At 37.0% G+C, this 21452-nt stretch overlaps 1 protein-coding gene and 1 pseudogene across 2 annotated transcripts; one reads left to right on the top strand and one right to left on the bottom strand.

The window, feature by feature from the left end:
- The first annotated feature begins 339 nt into the window (after positions 1 to 339).
- Positions 340 to 17267, top strand: LOC126628809 (MADS-box protein SOC1-like). 2 transcript variants are annotated; one of them, XM_050298645.1, is made up of 9 exons: positions 340 to 933; positions 1110 to 1327; positions 15383 to 15470; positions 15557 to 15618; positions 15736 to 15835; positions 15956 to 15997; positions 16196 to 16237; positions 16596 to 16768; positions 17034 to 17267. In XM_050298645.1, exons 2-8 carry the CDS (start codon positions 1146 to 1148, stop codon positions 16725 to 16727), a joined length of 648 nt encoding a protein of 215 aa, XP_050154602.1. In that variant the 5' UTR covers positions 340 to 933; positions 1110 to 1145; the 3' UTR covers positions 16728 to 16768; positions 17034 to 17267. The 2 variants fall into 2 exon arrangements, with proteins under 2 accessions (XP_050154602.1, XP_050154601.1); XM_050298644.1 differs by lacking the exon at positions 17034 to 17267 and having other exon boundaries at positions 16596 to 16978.
- A 1157-nt stretch (positions 17268 to 18424) lies between these two features.
- LOC126630136 (probable fructokinase-7) overlaps positions 18425 to 21452 on the bottom strand; it is a 28057-nt pseudogene continuing 25029 nt past the window's right edge.

Below are 21452 nucleotides of genomic sequence, written 5' to 3'. Positions count from 1 at the left end.
TTAATGGTCATACGGTTTTAGATTTCAATGATTTTTGATACATATAATATTTTGTAAAAGACTTAAAAAATAAACGGTTCGAATTATTAAAATATGTTATGGAATAGATCTACAAAAATGTGTGTAAAAATAATGGTGTCACAATTTAATGTTTCCTTTTCAAGGTGGGGTTTGAAGAGAGGATGGAAGGAGGAAGAAGAAAAATAAGGCAAGAAAAAAACAAAGAAAAAGGAAAGGTAGGTCTGTTGTTTGGCTATGCTTACCCCAAGTAAAAGGTCAATCAACTCCACCCACCTTCCTTATAATTTCCTTCCCTTCTTGGTTTTTTTGTATTTTCCCTCTCCCCTCTCGTTTTTCTTTCTTTCTTTGGCATCTTCTTCCTCTCATATTTGTCCATAACTTTTTTCTGGGTCTGTTTGCATATTTGGTAAATTTGCTCATTAAACTTTTCCACTACTCTGAAGAAGATTTTCTCTTTTTCTTCGAAATCAATCAATCAATCACAAAACACCCACCTCCTCCTCCTCCTCCTCCTCTCTCTCTCTTTCTCTCTCTCTCTCTCTCTATATATATATATATACACACATATAATATGCAAATATATGTGTTTTTTCAGGGTGGAATCATAGTCTTTGCTCAAAAAACTTAGAGAAGAGATCTCTCTCTTCCCACTTTTAGTATTCCTTTGCCCCTCTCTCTGTCGCATCCACTTTCTTTGGCTGTTTTTGTTTTACTCTTCATATATATCTTCATTTTAATATATGCACTCCTCCTTTGTTTACACAAATTATATCTATCTATATATATATATTGATTGCTTGCAACCCTTTTGAATTGAAGAGGATCTATTGCCTTCCACCTGATCTATACCATCACTCCAACTCACAAAACCTATATAAAAAAAAAGCTTTCTGGGTTAATTTTGCTTATTTGGTAAGATTTAATTATCTTCTCTTCTTCTTTTAGTTATTTTCATATATATCTCTCTTTTGTACACATTGTTTTTTTTTTTTTTTTTTAATCAAGTTTTTGTTTTGATGATTTCTGCAAAGACAAAAAAAAAAAAAAAAAAAAAACTGATCTCGAGTTTCATTTTCTTGTGTTAAAAGGGTAGAAGGAAATTAATATAATTAAATCATAAAAAAATGGTGAGAGGAAAAACTCAGATGAGGCGCATAGAGAACGCGACGAGCCGTCAGGTGACATTCTCAAAGAGGAGAAGTGGTCTGCTAAAGAAGGCCTTTGAGCTCTCAGTTCTTTGCGATGCTGAGGTTTCCCTCATCATCTTCTCTCCCAGAGGAAAACTCTTCGAATTTGCAAGTTCCAGGTATTTTAATTTAATTTAATTAACTATAAATCCCTCACATAGTAATTTAATATTAAACTGCTCATAAAATGACTATTTAAACCCTAAAATGTTATAAAAATTAAAAAGAAGTTTCTAAATACACCCCCAAGTTCTTTCTTTGAGTCATGCTGAAAATTTACTTCTATGCTCTCACATAAGCAATATGACTATTTTTTTTTCAAAAAAGAATGAACAAGTTTTCTGAAAAAGTTTGAAAACTCAATGGGAAACTCTATCACTTCAATACATATACATACAACTGCAAGACCTTCAACACATATACATACAACTGCAATACTTGCCCTTGAGTCCGTTTGGGTGAGGCTTGAGTCCTTTTGTCTCTGCTTTAATTAAAGCCCATTTCGACTAAAAGAAAGATTGAAGAATTATATAGATTACTAATATGAAAATTGAAAAGAAAACTGGAGGAAACAAGTTTGGGAAGATGAATATCCAGGTTTGATGTGAGGTGTATGGGAAGAGTTTCGGATGTGAGGGTAGTTTGGAAAATAATGGGTGTATTAAAACATTTTTTAATTTAAAAAGTAGGTGTGAGTTGTTTTTAGGACATGAGATGTAAAATATGAGGTACCAATAAAACAATTTTTTTTTAAGAAGAAAAAACAATAAAAATTGTTTATTTAATTTGCAAGAGAATAGCAGATCATTAAAATGAATAATGTCATGCATACTGTGATGATTTGTACGAGCCTTTTTGGCACACAGTAGTGTTATGAATAATGTTAGAAAGATTATTTATTTAAATATATTGTGTAAATCATATGACGTGGTTAGTGATGAATAATGTAGTGTTGTGAATAATGTTAAAAAGAAAAGAAAAAATAGTATTGAACCAACATATGATAATAAAAACCAAAAAAATATAACATTGGACTCATTTGGATCAAGGAAGCTTGTTGTATGATCAATGGCATTGAGCTTTTTCAATGATAAAATGAATTACATGAGATAAAATGAATTAGAGCACAAAACTCCCCTAGGCTAGAGCCCAGTGTAGCCCTCTACCTAGCCTCGTCGTTGGTAATGATTGAAATATTACTTAAATGTTGATTAATGTACTTATTTCTTGTCGGTGACAAATCAAATAGTTTACAAATTTATCGTACGATCTCCCTAGCATTACTTTAGGTTATATATTTGGTTATATTTAGGAAGTCCTTTTTTACTTTTCATCCAGAAACAAGTTGCATAGTTATTTATTTTTGGTAGCAGTCCTTGCATTACTATTTATAGTAAACTTTAATATATAGTCTGTAGCAGTGGCTCATTTGATCTGGTTACCTATGACCTTTACTTCCACTATCTTTGGCTGCCTATTACCTTTTTTTTCTTTTGGTCAAGGAAGATATCTTTCATTACATTAAAAACTAGTGTAAGGCAAAAAAGAACTGGACAAACAACTACAGATAAAGTAAAAGACCCTAGCAAAATGAGAGCGGCAAAACAAGATATAACGGGAGGCCCATACAAGTTTTGGTTCGAAGGTTGCAAAAACAAACAACAAAAAACCCTAATCTCCAACAGTAAAGACCACACCACCGTTGCTTTGACATCCTCGGGGGAAGCCAAACACGGAACCAAGAAAGTAGACACTAGATCCAAGTCCCCTTCAAGAACCCTTGCAAATATATACAAAGTATCATATGTGTAGAGAGACTAAGGGGGTATGTAAAATATCCAACACTTAGTCTCGATGGGGATCTGGCATGCCAGTTGGGGGAGGGAAATTGAGGTAAGGAAGTGGATCGGATATCCAATTTCTTATCGGACCCTTTGATCCGAGCACATGATGGGATGAGGATGAAGTATCACAACTAGGAAGGAAGGAGGAAGGAAACTTAAAAGATAGAAAGCAATAAAAGCGGACGAAAAACATCAGATAAGGGGACATGAAACCCAAATATGAGACAAACTCATGGATAGATGAGACCCGACTCAGGGAAGACTGAGATAAAACTTAGAGGAGAACCAAGAATGAAAACGAAGGAAGGAGACTAAAAAGGGGGAAGGAAAATGAGGTGGATGTAGGGAGGAGTAGAGGAGATGAGAGGGGAAGAAAAAAAACCAATTAATTCTTTTGTATCTCCTCCTTTTCCTCCTCCGTTCCTCCTCTCTTCTTTGCCTTTCATTTTCAGTAATAGAAGGTAGGAAAAGATGCAAAAGAATTAATGCAGTATGGTTAGTTCAGGAGCGAGGGTGAGTCGAGTGATAAGTAAGAGTAAGCTAGCAATTTGGAGTTGAAAACCTTCTTTGTGACAAAAATAAAGTTCAAATGAATTAATATTAGGGAAATGGGTTAATCACAAGATCTGGGGTTAACTAAAATTAATATTCAATTATTCTTGGATTAATCACAAAGTTTGGGTTAACTGGTATGACTTTTAAAATTATTTAGGATCTTGTTGACAAAAGAGAATTTAATAAGGGATTTTATTAGCAGAAATAACAAAAAAGGACGCTGATTTACAAAATTTTATTTTGTCTTTTATGGGGATTTTACCAAACCTCATTGACATCATAACCACGTCATCTTCCTTGCAATTCACGGATGAAGATCTCGATTCATTACTTCGTTTTCTCAGTTCATTGTACATTGTGCAGTTAGTTTTAGTCAGGTATTGTTTGTATTCAATTTTAAATAATAAAATTCAAAATAATTTTTAGTCATAAGATGACAGATAAACGGATACGATGAAGTGAATCCGAGATCTTCACAAAGAGGATCCGGATTCGATCCAATTCCATATTTCACATCCAGAAATCTACTTTGACACAAATGTGTTATCTCCACTTTTCTCTCAACATGATTTTATATTCATTTCATTAGGGTATTGTTTGAAAAATGTAAAGATTACATTTCATTTTAGAAAAAAAAAAAACTACAAAAATTACAAAAAATAGGATTTCTTTTAGGGTTGTGTTATCCAAACACTTATTTTTACTTTTCACATACCCCTCTTAAATTCGGCTTTTGGATCTAATAAGTTGATAAAGATCAATGAACAAATATTAATAAGTGTGCATGAGAGGTAAAAAGAGGTATATGAATAAAACTACATTTTTTTAAATTATCAAACAAGACTCACAAGTAATATATCCTTTATGCTATTCACACACTCATTTTTATTTCCCATACACCCTTATTAGTTTTTTGTTATTGATCTTCAATTCATTGAATTCGATGACTGTAAATAAGTGTGAGAAATGAAAATAAGTATGGATAACACTATCCTATATTAAACTATCTAAGTTTAGCTGTAAATCTCTTTTCATAATTGAATATGTCATAAATTCGAATACCTTTCTTCTCATAGAAAGAAGAAACAAAATATATATGAAACTATGTAGAAAACAGTAAAACAATCTACTTTTGGCATAATGCATTACATAACCTAATTCTATGTGATCCAATTTTTACAATATGGTATACGTTATCTGGACATAAATAATGCAAATTAGTTAGCAGTTTTTGGTTTTTTAATATATCGATATATGATGTCCTATGTACTATGTACTATCTATAAGACGCAGATTTTTTTATATTTTATTTTATAGAAAATTAGATTTTAATCTTTATATAAGATGAAATTTAGAAAAATGTCTTATACATGTTTAAAAATTGATTTTAGTCCCTAGACTTTATTTAATGCCAGCATATTAAATGTCTCTCTTTTTATTTATAATTTTATGGTTCATAAATTAAATTTTATGAAAATATTATAAATTTTAATTCTCATTGTGGTAAGTATCTTATATAAGAAAATATTTTCCTAAAGATTTTTCGGTACACATGTTTTTGCATATTTTCTTTTGTGCCACTAATTCATTACAATATATTTGGGTACGAACATTTCGGTACATTAGGTTAGTATAATATGTTTAGGTACTGACATTTCGGTACATTAGTTTATTATAATATATTTAGGTACCAACATTTCGATACATTAATTTTGACACACCCCGACCCAGAAATCAGGACGTGCTGGCCGTCACGTGAGTGTGACGTAACCAAAAGTGCGATACGGAAGCAAAGGATATAATAAATACGAAGGAATAAAAACCAACTACTAACAGTAAAAACCAACTAGCGTGCTAGAGTGAGTTATGTAGTAAAACACACAATTCAGAGCGTAGGTACTAGGTGCAGTCAAGTAGGACTATAATTAAATTACAACACCCGCAGGTGAGTCCTACATGCAAGGTGTCTGTCAGAACGCCGAAGAGAACCTCGTGAGCCACCAACTGCTAGCTAGAACCTGGAGGGGCGCAAAAAGAAAATTGAGTGGGTCAGTAAAACCAAAGCTTTCCAAAACATTACATTTAAAACGTCTCTAACCCCTCACTGTAAAACCTGTACACTTTCCCAGAAAAATAGTATATAAACATATATATATATATATATCATCAAAAGCTCAACTCACAATCCTTCACCGCTTTTCAGAAAGAAGATGCCACGTCATGCCAAAATATAATATGAATGCATCAATATAAATCAGGTGAAATAATAAATCAACCGGAGACCCTACAATGGTCCTGTACGGCTGATTCTATAGCTCAATATCCCATCCAGCCGGAGTCACCTACTGTGACCTGTACGGTACTGCCGGAGTCACCAACTGTGACCTGTACGGCACTACACTGCACATAAGTCGGAACTACCTATAGTAGTTTGTACGACTATGATGGTGAAATAATACGCTCTAGTGCTTCTCTCATCAATCATCTGCACGTGTAATCTAAGGTCACCGACTAGTCGAAACCACCTCTAGTGGTCTGTACGACTAGCATGTCGGAACCCTCTCGGGGTCTGTACAACATGCACTTACTTGGATCCAAGGTGAGCGTGCGGTGCGGTGAATAATATAAGCACTAACACCAAGGGTGCAGATTATAGTTCTCAACACAATTCACATTATCGATAATTCACATGATTAACATAAAATTCACCTGATACTTACCTATGAGTCCACAGTACCAATTCACACATATATATGCATTAATATCAATTCATAATATTCATAATATGCGTGCATGGTAATTGAAAACATACTTTCATATAAATTCAATTTCTGGGAAAATTAATAGTATATAGGTATATACGAAAACAAAATTGCCCTCGTCCTCGGGATAGGTGTCACCTATATGCGAAACAACTATAAAAACGTTAATTAATGCACATAACCGACAATTTGAAATAACTTCTCATACGGTGCTCAATTTGGGTATATGAATATACTACATCGACCTACTCGACGTCACGGAAGTCGTGAAATTTTTAGAATTTTTTTTTGACGTGGCACGCGCCCCTACGCGCCAGGGCATGCACGGGTACACGCGCCCCCCATGCGCGTCTTCTTCCTTGGTTCGCCGGACTGTGTTTTCCGGTGGCTGGAAAACTGGGGATTTTTCAATCCCCTTGTTCTCCCTCATTTCTCAACCGTTTTCTTCGTATTTTATATCAATTTGAAGCCCTCAACATGTAGAATCACGATAGACTAGTTTCAATGTCTAAAATCCACTAGATTTTACCTGAGAAAGCTCGATAATCCGGCCAAATTTGAAACACTCTGTTCTCAGTCATCCGACGTCCAAATTCTACCAACGAAGTACCCTGAAGCTCGTGAGGATCTCCTTAAGCTCACTGTGAGCTTAAAATTCCCTGAAATGCAAGATTTTACGTGTGCATGAATAGTGCACATTTTCGGGGTTAGGGTTTCACGACGATTCTGAGGGTTTTAACTTCCAAAAATCACATATACGAACTCACAAGCTTACTAGGAGTTCAAATCTTACCTTAGAACCTTCGATCCGTGAAGAAATGGGAGGTTCCTAGCTTGTCCGTACAATTCGAGAGAGAGAGAGAGAGAGAGAAAGCCGTGAGGGAGGAGAGAGAGAGACACGAGGAAGGGAGAGAGGGAAGGAAGTGTGTGTGTGTGGTCCATCACAACCCCTCACCATCCATTTCTTTTTCCTAACTCCCTAACCACATAAATTACAAACCAACATTTTAATCCCACTTAATAATTTTATAAAAACTTATGAAATAAATGTATTTAGTCCAAAAGATATGTCACACATACACATACCTTAATACCCGTCAAGGGTAATTTCGTCATTTTATGTCCCCAATATATAAAATCTCGGAACGGGCTGTGACAATCTCCCCTCCTTGTAGAATTTCGTCCTCGAAATTCCTACGACCAAACAATCCGCTTAATACCCATAAAATAACCTTGGATACATCTCTCTCATTCGATCTTCTGTTTCCCAAGTAACTTCTTCTATTGAATGGTTCCTCCACAATACTTTCACCAAGCTCACTGTCTTATTCCTCAGAACCTTATCTTTTCAATCCAGTATAGTCACTGGTTCTTCATCATACGTGAAATCCGGATTAATCTCCAAAGGTTGAGGAGGAGGAACCTTATCTTTTCAATCCAGTATAGTCACTGGTTCTTCATCATACGTGAAATCCGGATTAATCTCCAAAGGTTGAGGAGGAATTACATGTGAAGGATCTGAGACATAGTGTCGAAGCATCGAGACATGAAACACATTATGTACCTTAGATAACTCCGGAGGCAATTCCAACCTGTAGGCAACTTCACCAACCCTTTCGGTGATCTCATAAGGTCCTATGTACCTAGGACTTAATTTGCCTTTCTTTCCAAATCACACCACACCTTTCCAAGGTGATAATTTCAAAAATACAAAATCACCCACATTATACATTCTATCAGTGGCATGTCGATCCGCTAAGCTCTTCTGTCGATCCTGGGCCGCTTTCAGGTTAGACTTAATCACCTGAATATTCTGAGTAGTCTCATCCACAATCTCTGGGCCTTCTAACACTCTTTCGCCAACCTCTGACCAACACAATGGTGTACGATAAGCTCTACCATAAAGTGCCTCAAATGGTGACATACCAATGCTCGAATGAAAACTATTATTATAGGCAAATTCCATCAAGTCTAGGCGGTCATGCCAAGAATCACCAAACTGTAACACTGAAGATCTCAACATATCCTCCAACGTCTGAATAGTCCTCTCTGATTGACCATCGGTTTGAGGATGATAAGCAGTGTTGTAAAGCAGTTTCGTACCAAGAGCTTCCTAAAAAGCTACCCAAAACTTAGAAGTAAATATTGGATCTCGATCAGAAATAATATTCACTGGAACTCCATGATACTTCACAATCTTCGTGATGAACAACTTAGCTAATTTATTCAGGGGATACTTTTCCCTTACTGAAATGAAGTGCGCTGACTTGGTAAGGCGATCCACAATTACCCAAACACCATCAAATCCATTTCGTGTACGAGGGAGCTTATACACGAAATCCATAGTTATATTTTCCCATTTCCACTGAGGAACAGGAAGTGGTTGCATTCGCCTAAAAGGCTTCTTTCTTTCAGCTTTAACTTGCTGACAAACAATACACCTACTTACATATTCAGCAATTTCTCACTTCATACCCGGCCAATAATAAAATGGTTGAATGGTATGGTACATCTTAGTTCCTCCTGGGTGCATCGCATAAGCTGAACAATGTGCTTCATCCAAAATTTCTTTCTTTAATTCCTCATTATTCGGCACATACATTCTGTTCTCCTGCATAAGCATGCCATCTGATTCTCGAATTCTGAGGTCTTTCTTTTTCCCTTCATTTCTCAATTGAATCATTTCTTGAATTTCTTCATCAACCATCTGAGCTTCAAGTACACGATCAACCAAAACTAGCCTGACTTGGAAATTGGCAAGAAAAGCTTCTCTTCGATCTTCTAACTCCAACTTTACTCCAGTAGCCCTCAGTTCTGCAAGAAGAGGGACACGACAAGCATACAAAGCATAGAGGCGACCTTGAGGTTTCCTACTCAGTGCATCAGCTACTACATTAGCGCGACCCGGATGATACTCAATAGTGCAATCATAATCACTTAGCAATTCCATCCACCTTTGTTGACGAAGATTAAGATCATGCTGAGTAAATAAATACTGAAGACTCTTATGATCTGTGAAGATTTTACACTTCTCACCATAGAGATAATGCCTCCAAATCTTCAAAGCAAAAACAATGGCTGCCAATTCAAGATCGTGAGCAGGATAATTTCTTTCATGAATCTTCAACTGTCGAGAGGCATAGGCGATCACTCTATTATGCTGCATCAAAACACATCCCAAACCATTCAAAGAGGCATCACTGTAAATTTCAAAGTTACCACTATCATCAGGAAGTACCAATACTGGAGCATGAATGAGACAATATTTCAATTGCTGGAAACTTTGCTCACAATTCTCATCCCACTCAAATTTAACATCCTTCCTGGTTAACTTCGTTAATGGCAAAGCCATCATAGAAAAATCTTGAACAAACCGTCGATAATAACCTGCTAGACCAAGAAAACTACACCTCAGTGACGGTTCGCGATTGTTCCCAATTTTCCACTACTGCTATCTTTTTAGGATCTACTTGAATTCCTTGTGTCGACACTACATGCCCCAAAAATGCCACTCCATTGAACCAAAACTGACATTTACTGAACTTGGCATACAACTGGTGTTCCCTCAATTTCTTTAATACCAAGTTAAGATGTCGAATATGATCTGCTTTAGACTTGAGTATACCAGAATATCATCGATAAAAACAATAACAAATTTATCAAGATATTGTTGGAATACCTCATTCATTAACCTCATGAAAGCTGCAAGTGCATTAGTCAATCCAAATGGCATCACCAGAAATTTATAATGTCCATAACGGGTCCTGAAAGCCATCTTAGGTACATCTTCATCTTTAATCTTCAACTAATAATAACCAGATCTCAAATCAATCTTAGAGAACACCCGATTCAATTGCCTATAATCGATGCATAATCTCAGGGTTCCATCTTTCTTTCTCACAAATAATACCGGAGCTCCCCAAGGTGACGTACTAGGTTGAATGAAACCCTTATCAAGTAATTCTTGTAACTAAATTTTCAACTCTCTCAGTTCAGCTAAAGCCATTCTGTATGGAGTTAAAGATATAGGATCTGTACCTGAAAGCAAATCAATGGAAAATTCCACATCTCTATCTGGCGGCAATCCCGGCAAATCATCTGGAAATACATCAGGATAGTGCCTGACTACTCCAACTTCCTCTACACTGCTAGGAACAACATCATTTAATACCACATGTGCTAAGTATCCTTGACAACCCTTCGATAATAACTTCTTTGCTCTTATGGCAGAAATAACACCATGTCTCACCCCACTTCTTTCACCCACAAAAGTAACCTCTGGTAATCCAGGACGATAAAAGGTAACAGATTTCCCGTAACAATCAATATGGGCACGATTATAATGCAACCAATCTACCCCTAGAATCACATCAAAATCCACAATATCTAACGGGATAAGATTAGCTGGCATAACTACACCCTCTACCATCACTGGACATCCAAGATAGACACTATCAACATAACATTTATCCCCTCTAGGCATGGCAAATTCTAAATCAAATCCTAGAGGCGAAGGGTGAGGTTGAGTCATTTGAGCAAACGTATGAGAAATCACATAATGTGTCGCACCACAATCAATCAAAACTCTAGCAAAATGACCAAGAATATTTAACGTACCTATGATCAAATCTGGATGGTTCTGAGCATCTTGTAGTGATATGTGATTAACACGTCCATGAGTTTGCTGTCGTTGACCACGACCTCTGTTGCCTTGGTTACCTCGCCCCTGAGAAGTACGTCCCTGACCTGACTGATTAGACTGCCTAGATGATTCTGCACCACTGGCAGCAACTTCTCCCTGTCGGGGCTGACCTTCCTGGTGCCACTGAGATCCACTAGCTGGCATGGAAGAATAAGAAGGAAAACCCCCAGGGTCTTGGGAATACCCACTCTGAGGATAAGGATCCAGGGAATACTGATACTGTCCGGGAGCATAAGGAGCAGCATCACCTTGGTAATGGTAAGCACCACCACGACCCGTCTGACCATAACTGCCTGAACCAAAGCTCTGCTGAGTCGGTGCTGGTGGTGGCATAACAGGCTATTGAGGCCTCTGCTGACTCTGGGGACACTGTGCCACTCGATGTCCCATTTGTCCACAAGTGTAGCACACCCCACTATTCCTCCTACACTCTTCATGATGTCTGAAGTTACAATGGCGGCACAACGGAGCACCAGATCCACCAGCACCACCAAAATCTCTCTGTCTCTGAAATCTGGGCCCGCCAGCAAATCTTCCACCTCTCTTCGAGCCTGTGACATTAAATCCTCCACTGGAAGAACTCGAACTCGCTCCACTTTTCTTAAAATTCTGTGTCTTATGGGGTCCCTGAGTGGAGATACCCTTGCCCTTATCATCTTTCTTCTGACCATCATTCTTGTCCTCATCATCCTCACTGTCACTAGGAAGGTTGTCGAAATCCTCCATCCGAACCAAGATCTCGAAAAACTCATGATAATCATTGCAAGGAAGTGCACTAGCAAAAGTCCGCCATTTCCTTTTAGTTCCCAGCTTAAAACGGCGAATCATCTCTACCTGATTACCAGCTGTATCAGGATCATAACGAGACAAGTCTGTAAACTTCCTGTAATATTTTTATGCTGACATATTCTTTTGCTTCAATCGACTGAACTCCTGCTTCTTGCGATCAATGTACTCCAGATGGACAAATCTTTTCTTAAAATGTTCCTTGAATACTTCCCAATCAGCTGCCATCTCAGGGGACATAAACTCAGTTTGATTTTTCCACCAACCTGCAGGCTCTCGTCCCAAAAACCAAGTAGTGGTCTCAACCCATCTATTAGCAGGAAAATTTCCTTGACTCTGCATCACCTGAAAAGTCATCTCAATATGGTCTAGCCATTTTTCTGCCCCTTCATGACCTTCATTACCCATAAAACGATCCAATTTCAAATTATACATAGTCTCCAGGGGTGTCCTCTGAGGAGGAGGAGGAGGGCGGATTGCATTCTGAAAGGCCTGGGCCATCGCTTCCCCTAGTTGAGTTATATCAAGGAAATTAGGTTCAGAAGCACGGCGTGACTCCTTACGAGGCGGCATAATTCTGACAGAACACATCAAAAGATCATTAGAGCATTAACAATTATACAGGACTGCAACTTAGGCTCTGATACCAAACTGACACGCCCTGACCCAGAAATCAGGGCGTGCTGGCCATCACGTGAGTGTGACGTAACCAAAAGTGCGATACGGAAGCAAATGCTATAATAAATACGAAGGAATAAAAACCAACTACTAACAGTAAAAACCAACGTGCTACAGTGAGTTATGTAGTAAAACACACAATTCAGAGCGTAGGTACTAGGTGCAGTCAAGTAGGACTATAATTAAATTACAATACCCGCAGGTGAGTCCTACATGCAGGGTGTCTGTCAGAACGCCGAAGAGAACCTCGTGAGCCACCAACTGCTAGCTAGAACCTGGAGGGGCGCAAAAACAAAATTGAGTGGGTCAGTAAAACCAAAGCTTTCCAAAACATTACATTTAAAACATCTCTAACCCCTCACTGTAAAACCAGTATACTTTCCTAGAAAAATAGTATATAAACATATATATATCATCAAAAGCTCAAGTCATAATCCTTCACCGCTTTTCAGAAAGAAGATGCCACGCCATGCCAAAATATAATATGAATGCATCAATATAAATCAGGTGAAATAATAAATCAACCGGAGACCCTACAATGGTCCTGTACGGCTGATTCTATAGCTCAATATCTCATCCAGCCGGAGTCACCCACTGTGACCTGTACGGCACTACACTGTACATAAGTCGGAACTACCTATAGTAGTCTGTACGATTATGATGGTGAAATAATACGCTCTAGTACTTCTCTCATCAATCATCTGCGTGTGTAATCTAAGGTCACCTACTAGTTAACCACCTCTAGTGGTCTATGCGACTAGCATGTCGGAACCCTCTCGAGGTCTGTACGACAAGCACTTACTTGGATCCAAGGTGAGCGTGCGGTGCGGTGAATAATATAAGCACTAACACCAAGGGTGCAGATTATGAGTTCTGAACACAATTCACATTATCAATGATTCACATGATTAACATAAAACTCACCTGATACTCACCTGTGAGTCCACAGCACCAATTCACACATATATATGCATTAATATCAATTCATAATATGCGTGCATGGCAATTGAAAACATACTTTCATATAAATTCAATTTTTGGGAAAATTAATAGTATATAGGTATATACGAAAACAAAACTGCCCACTCACTGGTAAGTCGTTGGGTCGTAGCCCCCGTGACGTCCTTGGATGCGCTCATCCTCGGGATAGGTGTCACCTATATGCGAAACAACTATAAAAACGTTAATTAATGCACATAACCGACAATTCGAAATAACTTCTCATACGGTGCTCAATTTGGGTATATGAATATACCACATCGACCTACTCGACGTCACGGACAGGGCAGGCACGGGTACACGTGCCCTCCACCCGCGTCTTCTTCCTTGATTTGCCGGACTGTGTTTTCCGATGGCCGGAAAACTGGGGATTTTTCAATCCCCTTCTCCCTCATTTCTCAACCGTTTTCTTCGTATTTTATATCAATTTGAAGCCCTCAACATGTAGAATCACAATAGACTAGTTTCAAGGTCTAAAATCCACTAGATTTTACCTGAGAAAGCTCGATAATCCGGCCAAATTTGAAAAACTCCGTTCTCAGTCCTCTGACGTCCAAATTCTACCAACGAAGTACCTCGAAGCTCGTGATGATCTCCTTAAGCTCACTGTGAGCTTGAAATTCCCTGAAATGCAAGATTTTACGTGTGCATGAACAGTGCACATTTTCGAGGTTAGGGTTTCACGACGATTCTGAGGGTTTTAACTTCCACAAATCACATATACGAACTCACAAGCTTACTAGGAGTTCAAATCTTATCTTAGAACCTTCGATCCGTGAAGAAATGGGAGGTTCCTAGCTTGTCCATACAATTCGAGAGGGAGAGAGAGAGAGAAAGCCGTGAGGGAGGAGAGAGAGAGACACGGGGGAGGGAGAGAGGGAAGGAAGTGTGTGTGTGTGGTCCATCACAACCCCTCACCATCCATTTGTTTTTCCTAACTCCCTAACCACATAAATTACAAACCAATATTTTAATCCCACTTAATAATTTTATAAAAACGTATGAAATAAATGTATATAAAATCCCAGAACGGGCTGTGACAAATTTAGTATCATATATTTACGTAAGGACATTTTGGTACACTAATTTAGTAAAATATATTATAATAAGGACGTAATAGAGGAAGTAAAATAAATGTAATGAATTAAAATGTGTATAATAATAAATAATTTTAATTTTAATGTAATGACATTAAATAAGATATCTATTAAATATTAAAACAAAAATATAATATAAATTTGAATTAAGTACTCATTAGAGGATTAAAATCAATATCCAATCTAACACCAGATTTTTATTGAATTTTAATCTTCTTCAAAGATTAAAGTTCAAAAACTCCTGATTGTTATGTTGTAAGCTTTTGGATAGCTTTATTATGATGTCCTATGTACTACTGGTGTTTGAACAAAACATATTTTCCAACTAAAAAAATACAACTATTTATTTACAATGACAGGGAAGATTAATATGGACTAAGTCATAATAATTTGATATCTAACTGCCATTAACGAATTGGAATCTAAGACCTCTACTTACAGAGTAGAGAGGAATACTAAATTAGTCAAACTAGTTAACGTATGAACTTTATGCAAACATTTTGGATATTATAGCAACTATAGGGTTTCTATGTTAGCCGATATAGGGACCTATTATATATGGTGTAGCTCATGAATAGTAATATATATTGTCACCAACCTTTTTCAGAAATGTAGAGTTTAATAGTGTAAAGAGGGAAAGTTTTATGAAGCAATACTAAAACAACAGACATGCATGCTGAAGTATTCAATTTGCATATATGCTAATATAAAAGAAGGATTTATCATTACTTGGAATTGGTTATAAACTCAGCATGCAGGGAACCATAGAGCGATATCAGAAGCACGCGAAAGGCAATCAAACCAGCAACAAATCCAGTTCCAATGAACAAAATATGCAGGTACGTAAGCTCATCCCAGAAATTGTTCACAATTCAGTCCCACGAAATATTCGGTGATGAGTTTTCGTTTAAATCGGAACATGCAGCATCTGAAGCAAAAAGCAACTAGCATGATGAAACAGTTAGAGCTTCTTGAAGTATCAAAACGGTTCATGGCCTTGACTGAAACTTTTCTTATATCTTAACATGTCGTCGAAATATTCAGTTTTTTTATCCTTTTCAAAAGGCTTCTTTTTTAAACGTGGAATTGCAAATTATGCCTCAGGAAACTCTTGGGAGAGGGTCTAGGATCATGCACTCTTGCAGAACTACAAGAAATAGAGCACCAGTTGGAGAAGAGCGTGAACAACGTCCGAGCCCGAAAGGTTTATCTGAGAATTAAAGATAATTAAGCACCAGTAGATTCTGACAGTAGCAGTTTCTTATCCTTGATTAAATAGATATTAAACAAACTTTATTTTTTTTGTGTGTAATTAATACTACAGAGTCAGGTTTTCAAGGAACAGATTGAGCAACTGAGAGAAAAGGTAAAACTGCTACAACATAAAGTTAAAAAATAAAAAAATTGCATGTCTGTTGTGCTACTGCTAGCTGACTAAATATTACAAAATGCGTAGCTAAAATTAAGAAATCTACAGACAGTGCAGAACAATTAATTCCAACAAGAGGTTGTGATTATGGTAGCTAACTAAATAAGTTTTTTTTTTTTTTTTGATAAAATTCAGGAGAAACTCCTCAAAGCTGAAACTGCACGACTGGTTGAGAAGGTAAACCCTTCTTAAGTTATCATAATCTTCTTTTATAATGTATATTGTAATTGTAGTCACCGGTGTTTCCTTATGTTGCACAAATCCGAATACAGAGATACGGCATCTGAGAAAGAGGAAAGAAGCTCAATTTCTTTGTGTTCAAGAAACATGAGTGATTGTTCCAAGTCAATTTTATTTACAAATTCTCTAAAGTAGCAAAACCTAGCATTTATATCATGTTAACTATTATTTCAATGCCATAAGCCTGAGTTATATAATTTGGTTACCACTTGAGAGGCTTAAATCGTATTTATCATCGATAAAACTTCATGTTAATGGTTGAACAAAAAATAACAGTTTCACTTTTTCTTTGTAGTGTGGTAGTTTCCAGCCAAGGAAAACATTGGACGAGCGAAGACAAAACACAACCTACACTGATAGTAGTACAAGCTCAGATGTTGAGACTGAATTGTTCATTGGACTGCCAGAAAGTAGAGCGAGGCGCTAGCTTCCACTCCGAGAGAGGATGTGAATAATCTAAAATCCATGGTTGAGCAGATCTATTATTTCTATAGTTTCAGATTGGACTTTTGATCTGCATTAGATTGTTGTTCCACTAAATTAATACTGTAATGTTGCTCTGCAAGTAATATATAACAACTATATTGTAAGAGGGATCATGGTGCCGTTGTGGAAATGACTGATGAATATATATGGACTATTTGATTTTTGTTATATATCTTTTATGTTTTATTGAAATTCTCCAGTGTTCTTTTTATCTGGTCCTTATACTGTGTTCTTTCATCACATGCAGAGCATCTATCATCAATTGGCTACTCGGTCGCATCTCTACTTTGTTGAGGAGGTTATGAGTTCAAATCCCATAAACGACACTTGTTGAATGAAGATAAGAAGAGTAATAAATATGTTGACTGTCATCACGGATACGTCGTCTCTTTTTCTTTTTCAGCAAACAATACAAAACATTTTTAATGTTGGAGAACATTGGAAAGCATGTGTATACAGAATACATTGCAGTTTTGTTAAAGTCCCACATCGGTGGGTTTAAAGAAACCCAATGGGTTTAAATAGGATTACCCTACTCTAACTAATATTGAGGTTTTTTTTGTCGTAAAACTCCACATCTGACGAATTCGACAGGTGGTAAAGTTGAAGACAATATCGGTGTTGTTAGAGTGGGACAGGTCCGGCGGCGATCCAAAAATCCAACATGGTATCAGAGCCCACGGTTTCGGGCCCATGCAAGCCAATGAGCTTGTCACCCATAAGGAAAAAGTCTGAAGTGGCGTGCTATCCACACACTCCTTTTTACTTTTCCCACACCCCTTGTTAATTTGTGTCATTTGATATTCTTCAATTCATCCGATCCAATGGCCGAAAATTAAAAGGGTGTGAGAGACGTAAAAGGGGGTGTGTGGATATCACTAGGCCTGGCATTTTGGACCCAACCTATTAATATTTGTATTTGGGTGGATGCTTAACGGGTTGGGTCATTAACGGGTGAACCCGTTAATAACCCGTTAAATAACGGGTCACTTTGGGTCAACCCGTTAGACCCGTTAGGACCTGTTAACACCTGTTAGCATCCATTAGTTAAGGATATTTTAGAAATTTTAGTAAAGTCTTAATAACAAAAAATAAACTTTATGCAAAAATAATAATAATAATAATTGTTAATGGGTGAAACGGGTGACCCGTTAGCTTAACGGGTTGGGTTCGGATGACCCGTTAACTTAACGGGTCGGGTTGAACCCGACCCAAACCCAATAAACCCGATCCATTTACAGGTCTAGATATCACATCCCAAGTCTGAACTCTTAATATAGAGACGACCATTGAGTTCCTTTGAACACAAGTGGGCACAATGTGAGCTGACCTCTGAGTTTCAATTACCGATGTGGATCTCTACGTGTGAACCATTAAATGAGATTACATGTGAGAGAGAGTGTTAAAGTCCCACATCGGTGAGTTCAAAGAAATCCAATGGGTTTAAATAAGATTACCCCACTCTAACTAATACTGAGGTCTTTTGTGATAAATCCTCACATCTGATGAATTAGGCATGTTGTAAAGTTGGGAACAATATCAGTGTCGTTAGAGTGAGGCGAGCCCGATGATCCAAAAATCCAACAAGCTTTGCTACATGAATGTGAATAAAAGAAAGTACAGTGTTTGGGAGTTTTATCAAGCAGTGGTTTGTTGGAGAAGTTGGTTAACAGCTTCTTTTGTGGGCAGTGCAGGAATAACTCCTTCTTTTTAGCACTGTGAGAGCACCACAGCCATTGGCAAACAAGAGAGCTTCTCTCAGCTTTTGTTCATCTTGGATAGGTAAAAGAATTCAAACTTTCAGTTCCATATAAGGTGACATGTGTTAAAAAATTGAATGAAAAAGGATTGGGCTTGTTTGAATACGGCATAGCTCAACAAGTTTATAGAGAGTCCAGTACAACTTTTGATTACAAAATGGGCTATCGTGTCATGGTAAGCATGACACTGAAGCCCAATTTGTTGTGCCAGCTCGCTCAGCCGATCTATATTGTTTAGGGGTAAAAAAAAAGGAAAACTAATGAAAAAGGCTTGAAAACTTTGAATTTTAATGATAAGGACAAAATAAAGGGTAAAGTGAATAGTACCAGGTTTAACTTTTTAGTGTAAAAATGTGGTTTTTCGTTAAAGTCAACAGTACCGTGGACTTTTCGTTAAAACTTCCTAAAAAAAAATCTTGCAAATGCGTACTTTGTACAGATTAATTTCTGAACCCAAGCTATTGAGCATAGCAGCAACAAAAGAATCACCAGCACCACTATCAACAACATCGGCTTTGATACCTGTAACCTTACCCTTAAATTCCTGCACTCCACAGTAAAAAGAGGGATCAACAAAACCAAATTAACTGCAGATAAAAATCCAATCTGCTATTTACATCAAGATGGATGTTAACCTTTGTGTAGTATCTACAGCCTGCTGACCCTTCAGTTACAAGCAGAAGCTTCAAATTCGGATGGTAAAGTGATAAGGGAATTTTATATTATATATTTAACCTTATTCTTAGTATATTTTGGTTCATATGTTGGAAGAATTTTGATACTTTGAATTGTATTTTCAATATAGGACTTTCGACTTCCTCTGGAGCAAAACGTGGTCAAATGGACGAATTTTGGAGTAATTCTAGTTGGAAGACGTTCGTGAGTCACTTAGCTTGATCGTATCAAAATTTGGGATTTTTCCACTAAGTGGTTATTTTCTGGCAATAAAATAAAGGAGGGTTGCACGGTGCTGGAAAATGACGTTTTTGGGCTTAAATTGCGTTTTCAAAGCTCAAGATGACATCGGATGGTTTCGTGGCCTTCTGGATATGTGTTCGGAACGTCCTGATCTTAAAAACAAGCTATCTTGGGCCAGATTTGGAGGAGATCTGAGACTAAAACGTGGCTGGACAAGTACTTGGCAGATTCTCCTAGTTTAATTAGGGTTTTATTTTCTAAGATATTTTATTATTTTTCTTAGTTTCCTAATTGGAATAAGAGACCTATGTTTTAGGGTTTGTGATGGCTTAGCAAATATATTGCTTTGCCGTCTACAGTTTTTCGGGGGACGCTTATTATTATTCAACTTCAGAGACAAAGAACTTGGCTAGGGTTCTTGGGGATTTTCTACTTTAAGGTGCTTTCATTCCTTTTATTTTGAATAATATTTTCTATGATTTCAACTATGAATATGCATAACTAATTCTTGTTGCTAGGGTGAAGCCTTGAGTCTTAGCATGAATATGTAATTTTTATTTAATTGCTTATGATTGATTGCATGCACACTTTGAATTATTGATCACTGTTTTAAACTATCTAATTATCTTGATGACTGGCCACCATTAGGATGTTTAGACAAGTAATTGGATGCAATTTGGTCGGAATATCACCGGAGAATTGAGTATTGCTTCTTGTGATTGATGATTGTAATTTCATCTAAGGCGAATATCACGCTCTTAGGGGTTGCATGGTTCTTCAAAAGGTTTTCATAGAACTTAATAAATCTTGCATGTTCATATTTGATCTGAATATCACAGACGGATTGCATGTTAGATATATGTTCTTGCTTGAATATCACGAGGAGAATATATATTAGGAAAACCTAACATTCAAAGTGGCATGTGTAAGTCATGAGTAATTGGTAGAAATTCGTAGGATTACTAGGTGATGGTGGAACCCTAGTGCTATTATAAATTGGTATTTAAAACTATTTTCTTTTTTCATATTAGTTTTTAATTAAAATTCGTTTTTAATATTACCCAATTTAAGAATCTCTTTTCTCAAGTTTTAATTCTAAGTAGTTGATTAGGAATTGTTTCTACGTAAATTATTAAAATAGTCCTTGAGGAGAACGACCTTGCATGAACATCTGTACTACAACATCCTCGTATTCTTGCAAGTATTTCATGTGATTTTGCACCTGTTTGCATAGATGGTAAAAATCCTATCATAAAGCTTTTTCAAGACCACCCCATCATCATAAGGATCATCACCTCTGGTCAAGAATTCAATTTTGTCCTCGCTTATCTGCAATTTTGTGAATACATTATAACACATGGATTGGTAACACCAGGTAACTCTGTATGGCCGTTATACCAAACAGCATAATGCACCTTAATAATGTCAGCTTGGTTCCATATAATAATAATACCTTTTTCGAGCAGCCTCTGTAGATGGCCATAGTGGCAATCTTAGATTCGGGTCGCATGATAGGATACAACAAGCGTCCATTGCGGCAAGATGAGCTGATCTGCATGGTTCCTCAATCAAACTAATTGATCCATAGTGAAATATGCCAACCTGCATCAGTAAAAATTGTCACGAACTGAAGGAAAAAAAATGACTATTTCAGGTTTATAGTGTTAATGTTTCACCTTTTTGATTAAATTTACATCAAGTTATTTTTCATGAGGAAGCATATCAGCACTAGGGGTGCGATAGAACATAAATTCGCACTCCCTGTCACTTCTGAGTGTAACAAACGCCAGTGCAGTCCTTGCATGCGGATCAAAGCGCATGCCAGAATTGTCCACATTGTTTTCTTTCAGAATGTCAGCCAATATGTATCCAAATTCATCCTTACCAACCTGGGATGCAATTGCTAGACTTTACACTCTGTTTGGATATGGTAAAATAAAACAAAATTTCATTTTAAAATACAAAATTTGGGATGGGAAAGCAGTTTT

This window comes from Malus sylvestris, chromosome 7 (genome assembly GCF_916048215.2).
Source record: "Malus sylvestris chromosome 7, drMalSylv7.2, whole genome shotgun sequence".
NCBI classification, from domain to species: Eukaryota; Viridiplantae; Streptophyta; class Magnoliopsida; order Rosales; family Rosaceae; genus Malus; species Malus sylvestris.
The sequence above is the reverse complement of the archived record's forward strand: the minus strand, read 5'-3'. Positions and strand labels throughout refer to the sequence as shown.

Bases quoted from the DNA above. Each gene is read 5' to 3' on its own strand.
- LOC126628809 (XM_050298645.1), top strand. From the start codon at position 1,146: ATGGTGAGAGGAAAAACTCAGATGAGGCGCATAGAGAACGCGACGAGC. The intron at 1,328-15,382 runs GTATTTTAATTT...TTATAAACTCAG, and splicing joins TTCGAATTTGCAAGTTCCAG to CATGCAGGGAACCATAGAGC. The intron at 16,238-16,595 runs GTAAACCCTTCT...TTTTCTTTGTAG, and splicing joins CTGCACGACTGGTTGAGAAG to TGTGGTAGTTTCCAGCCAAG.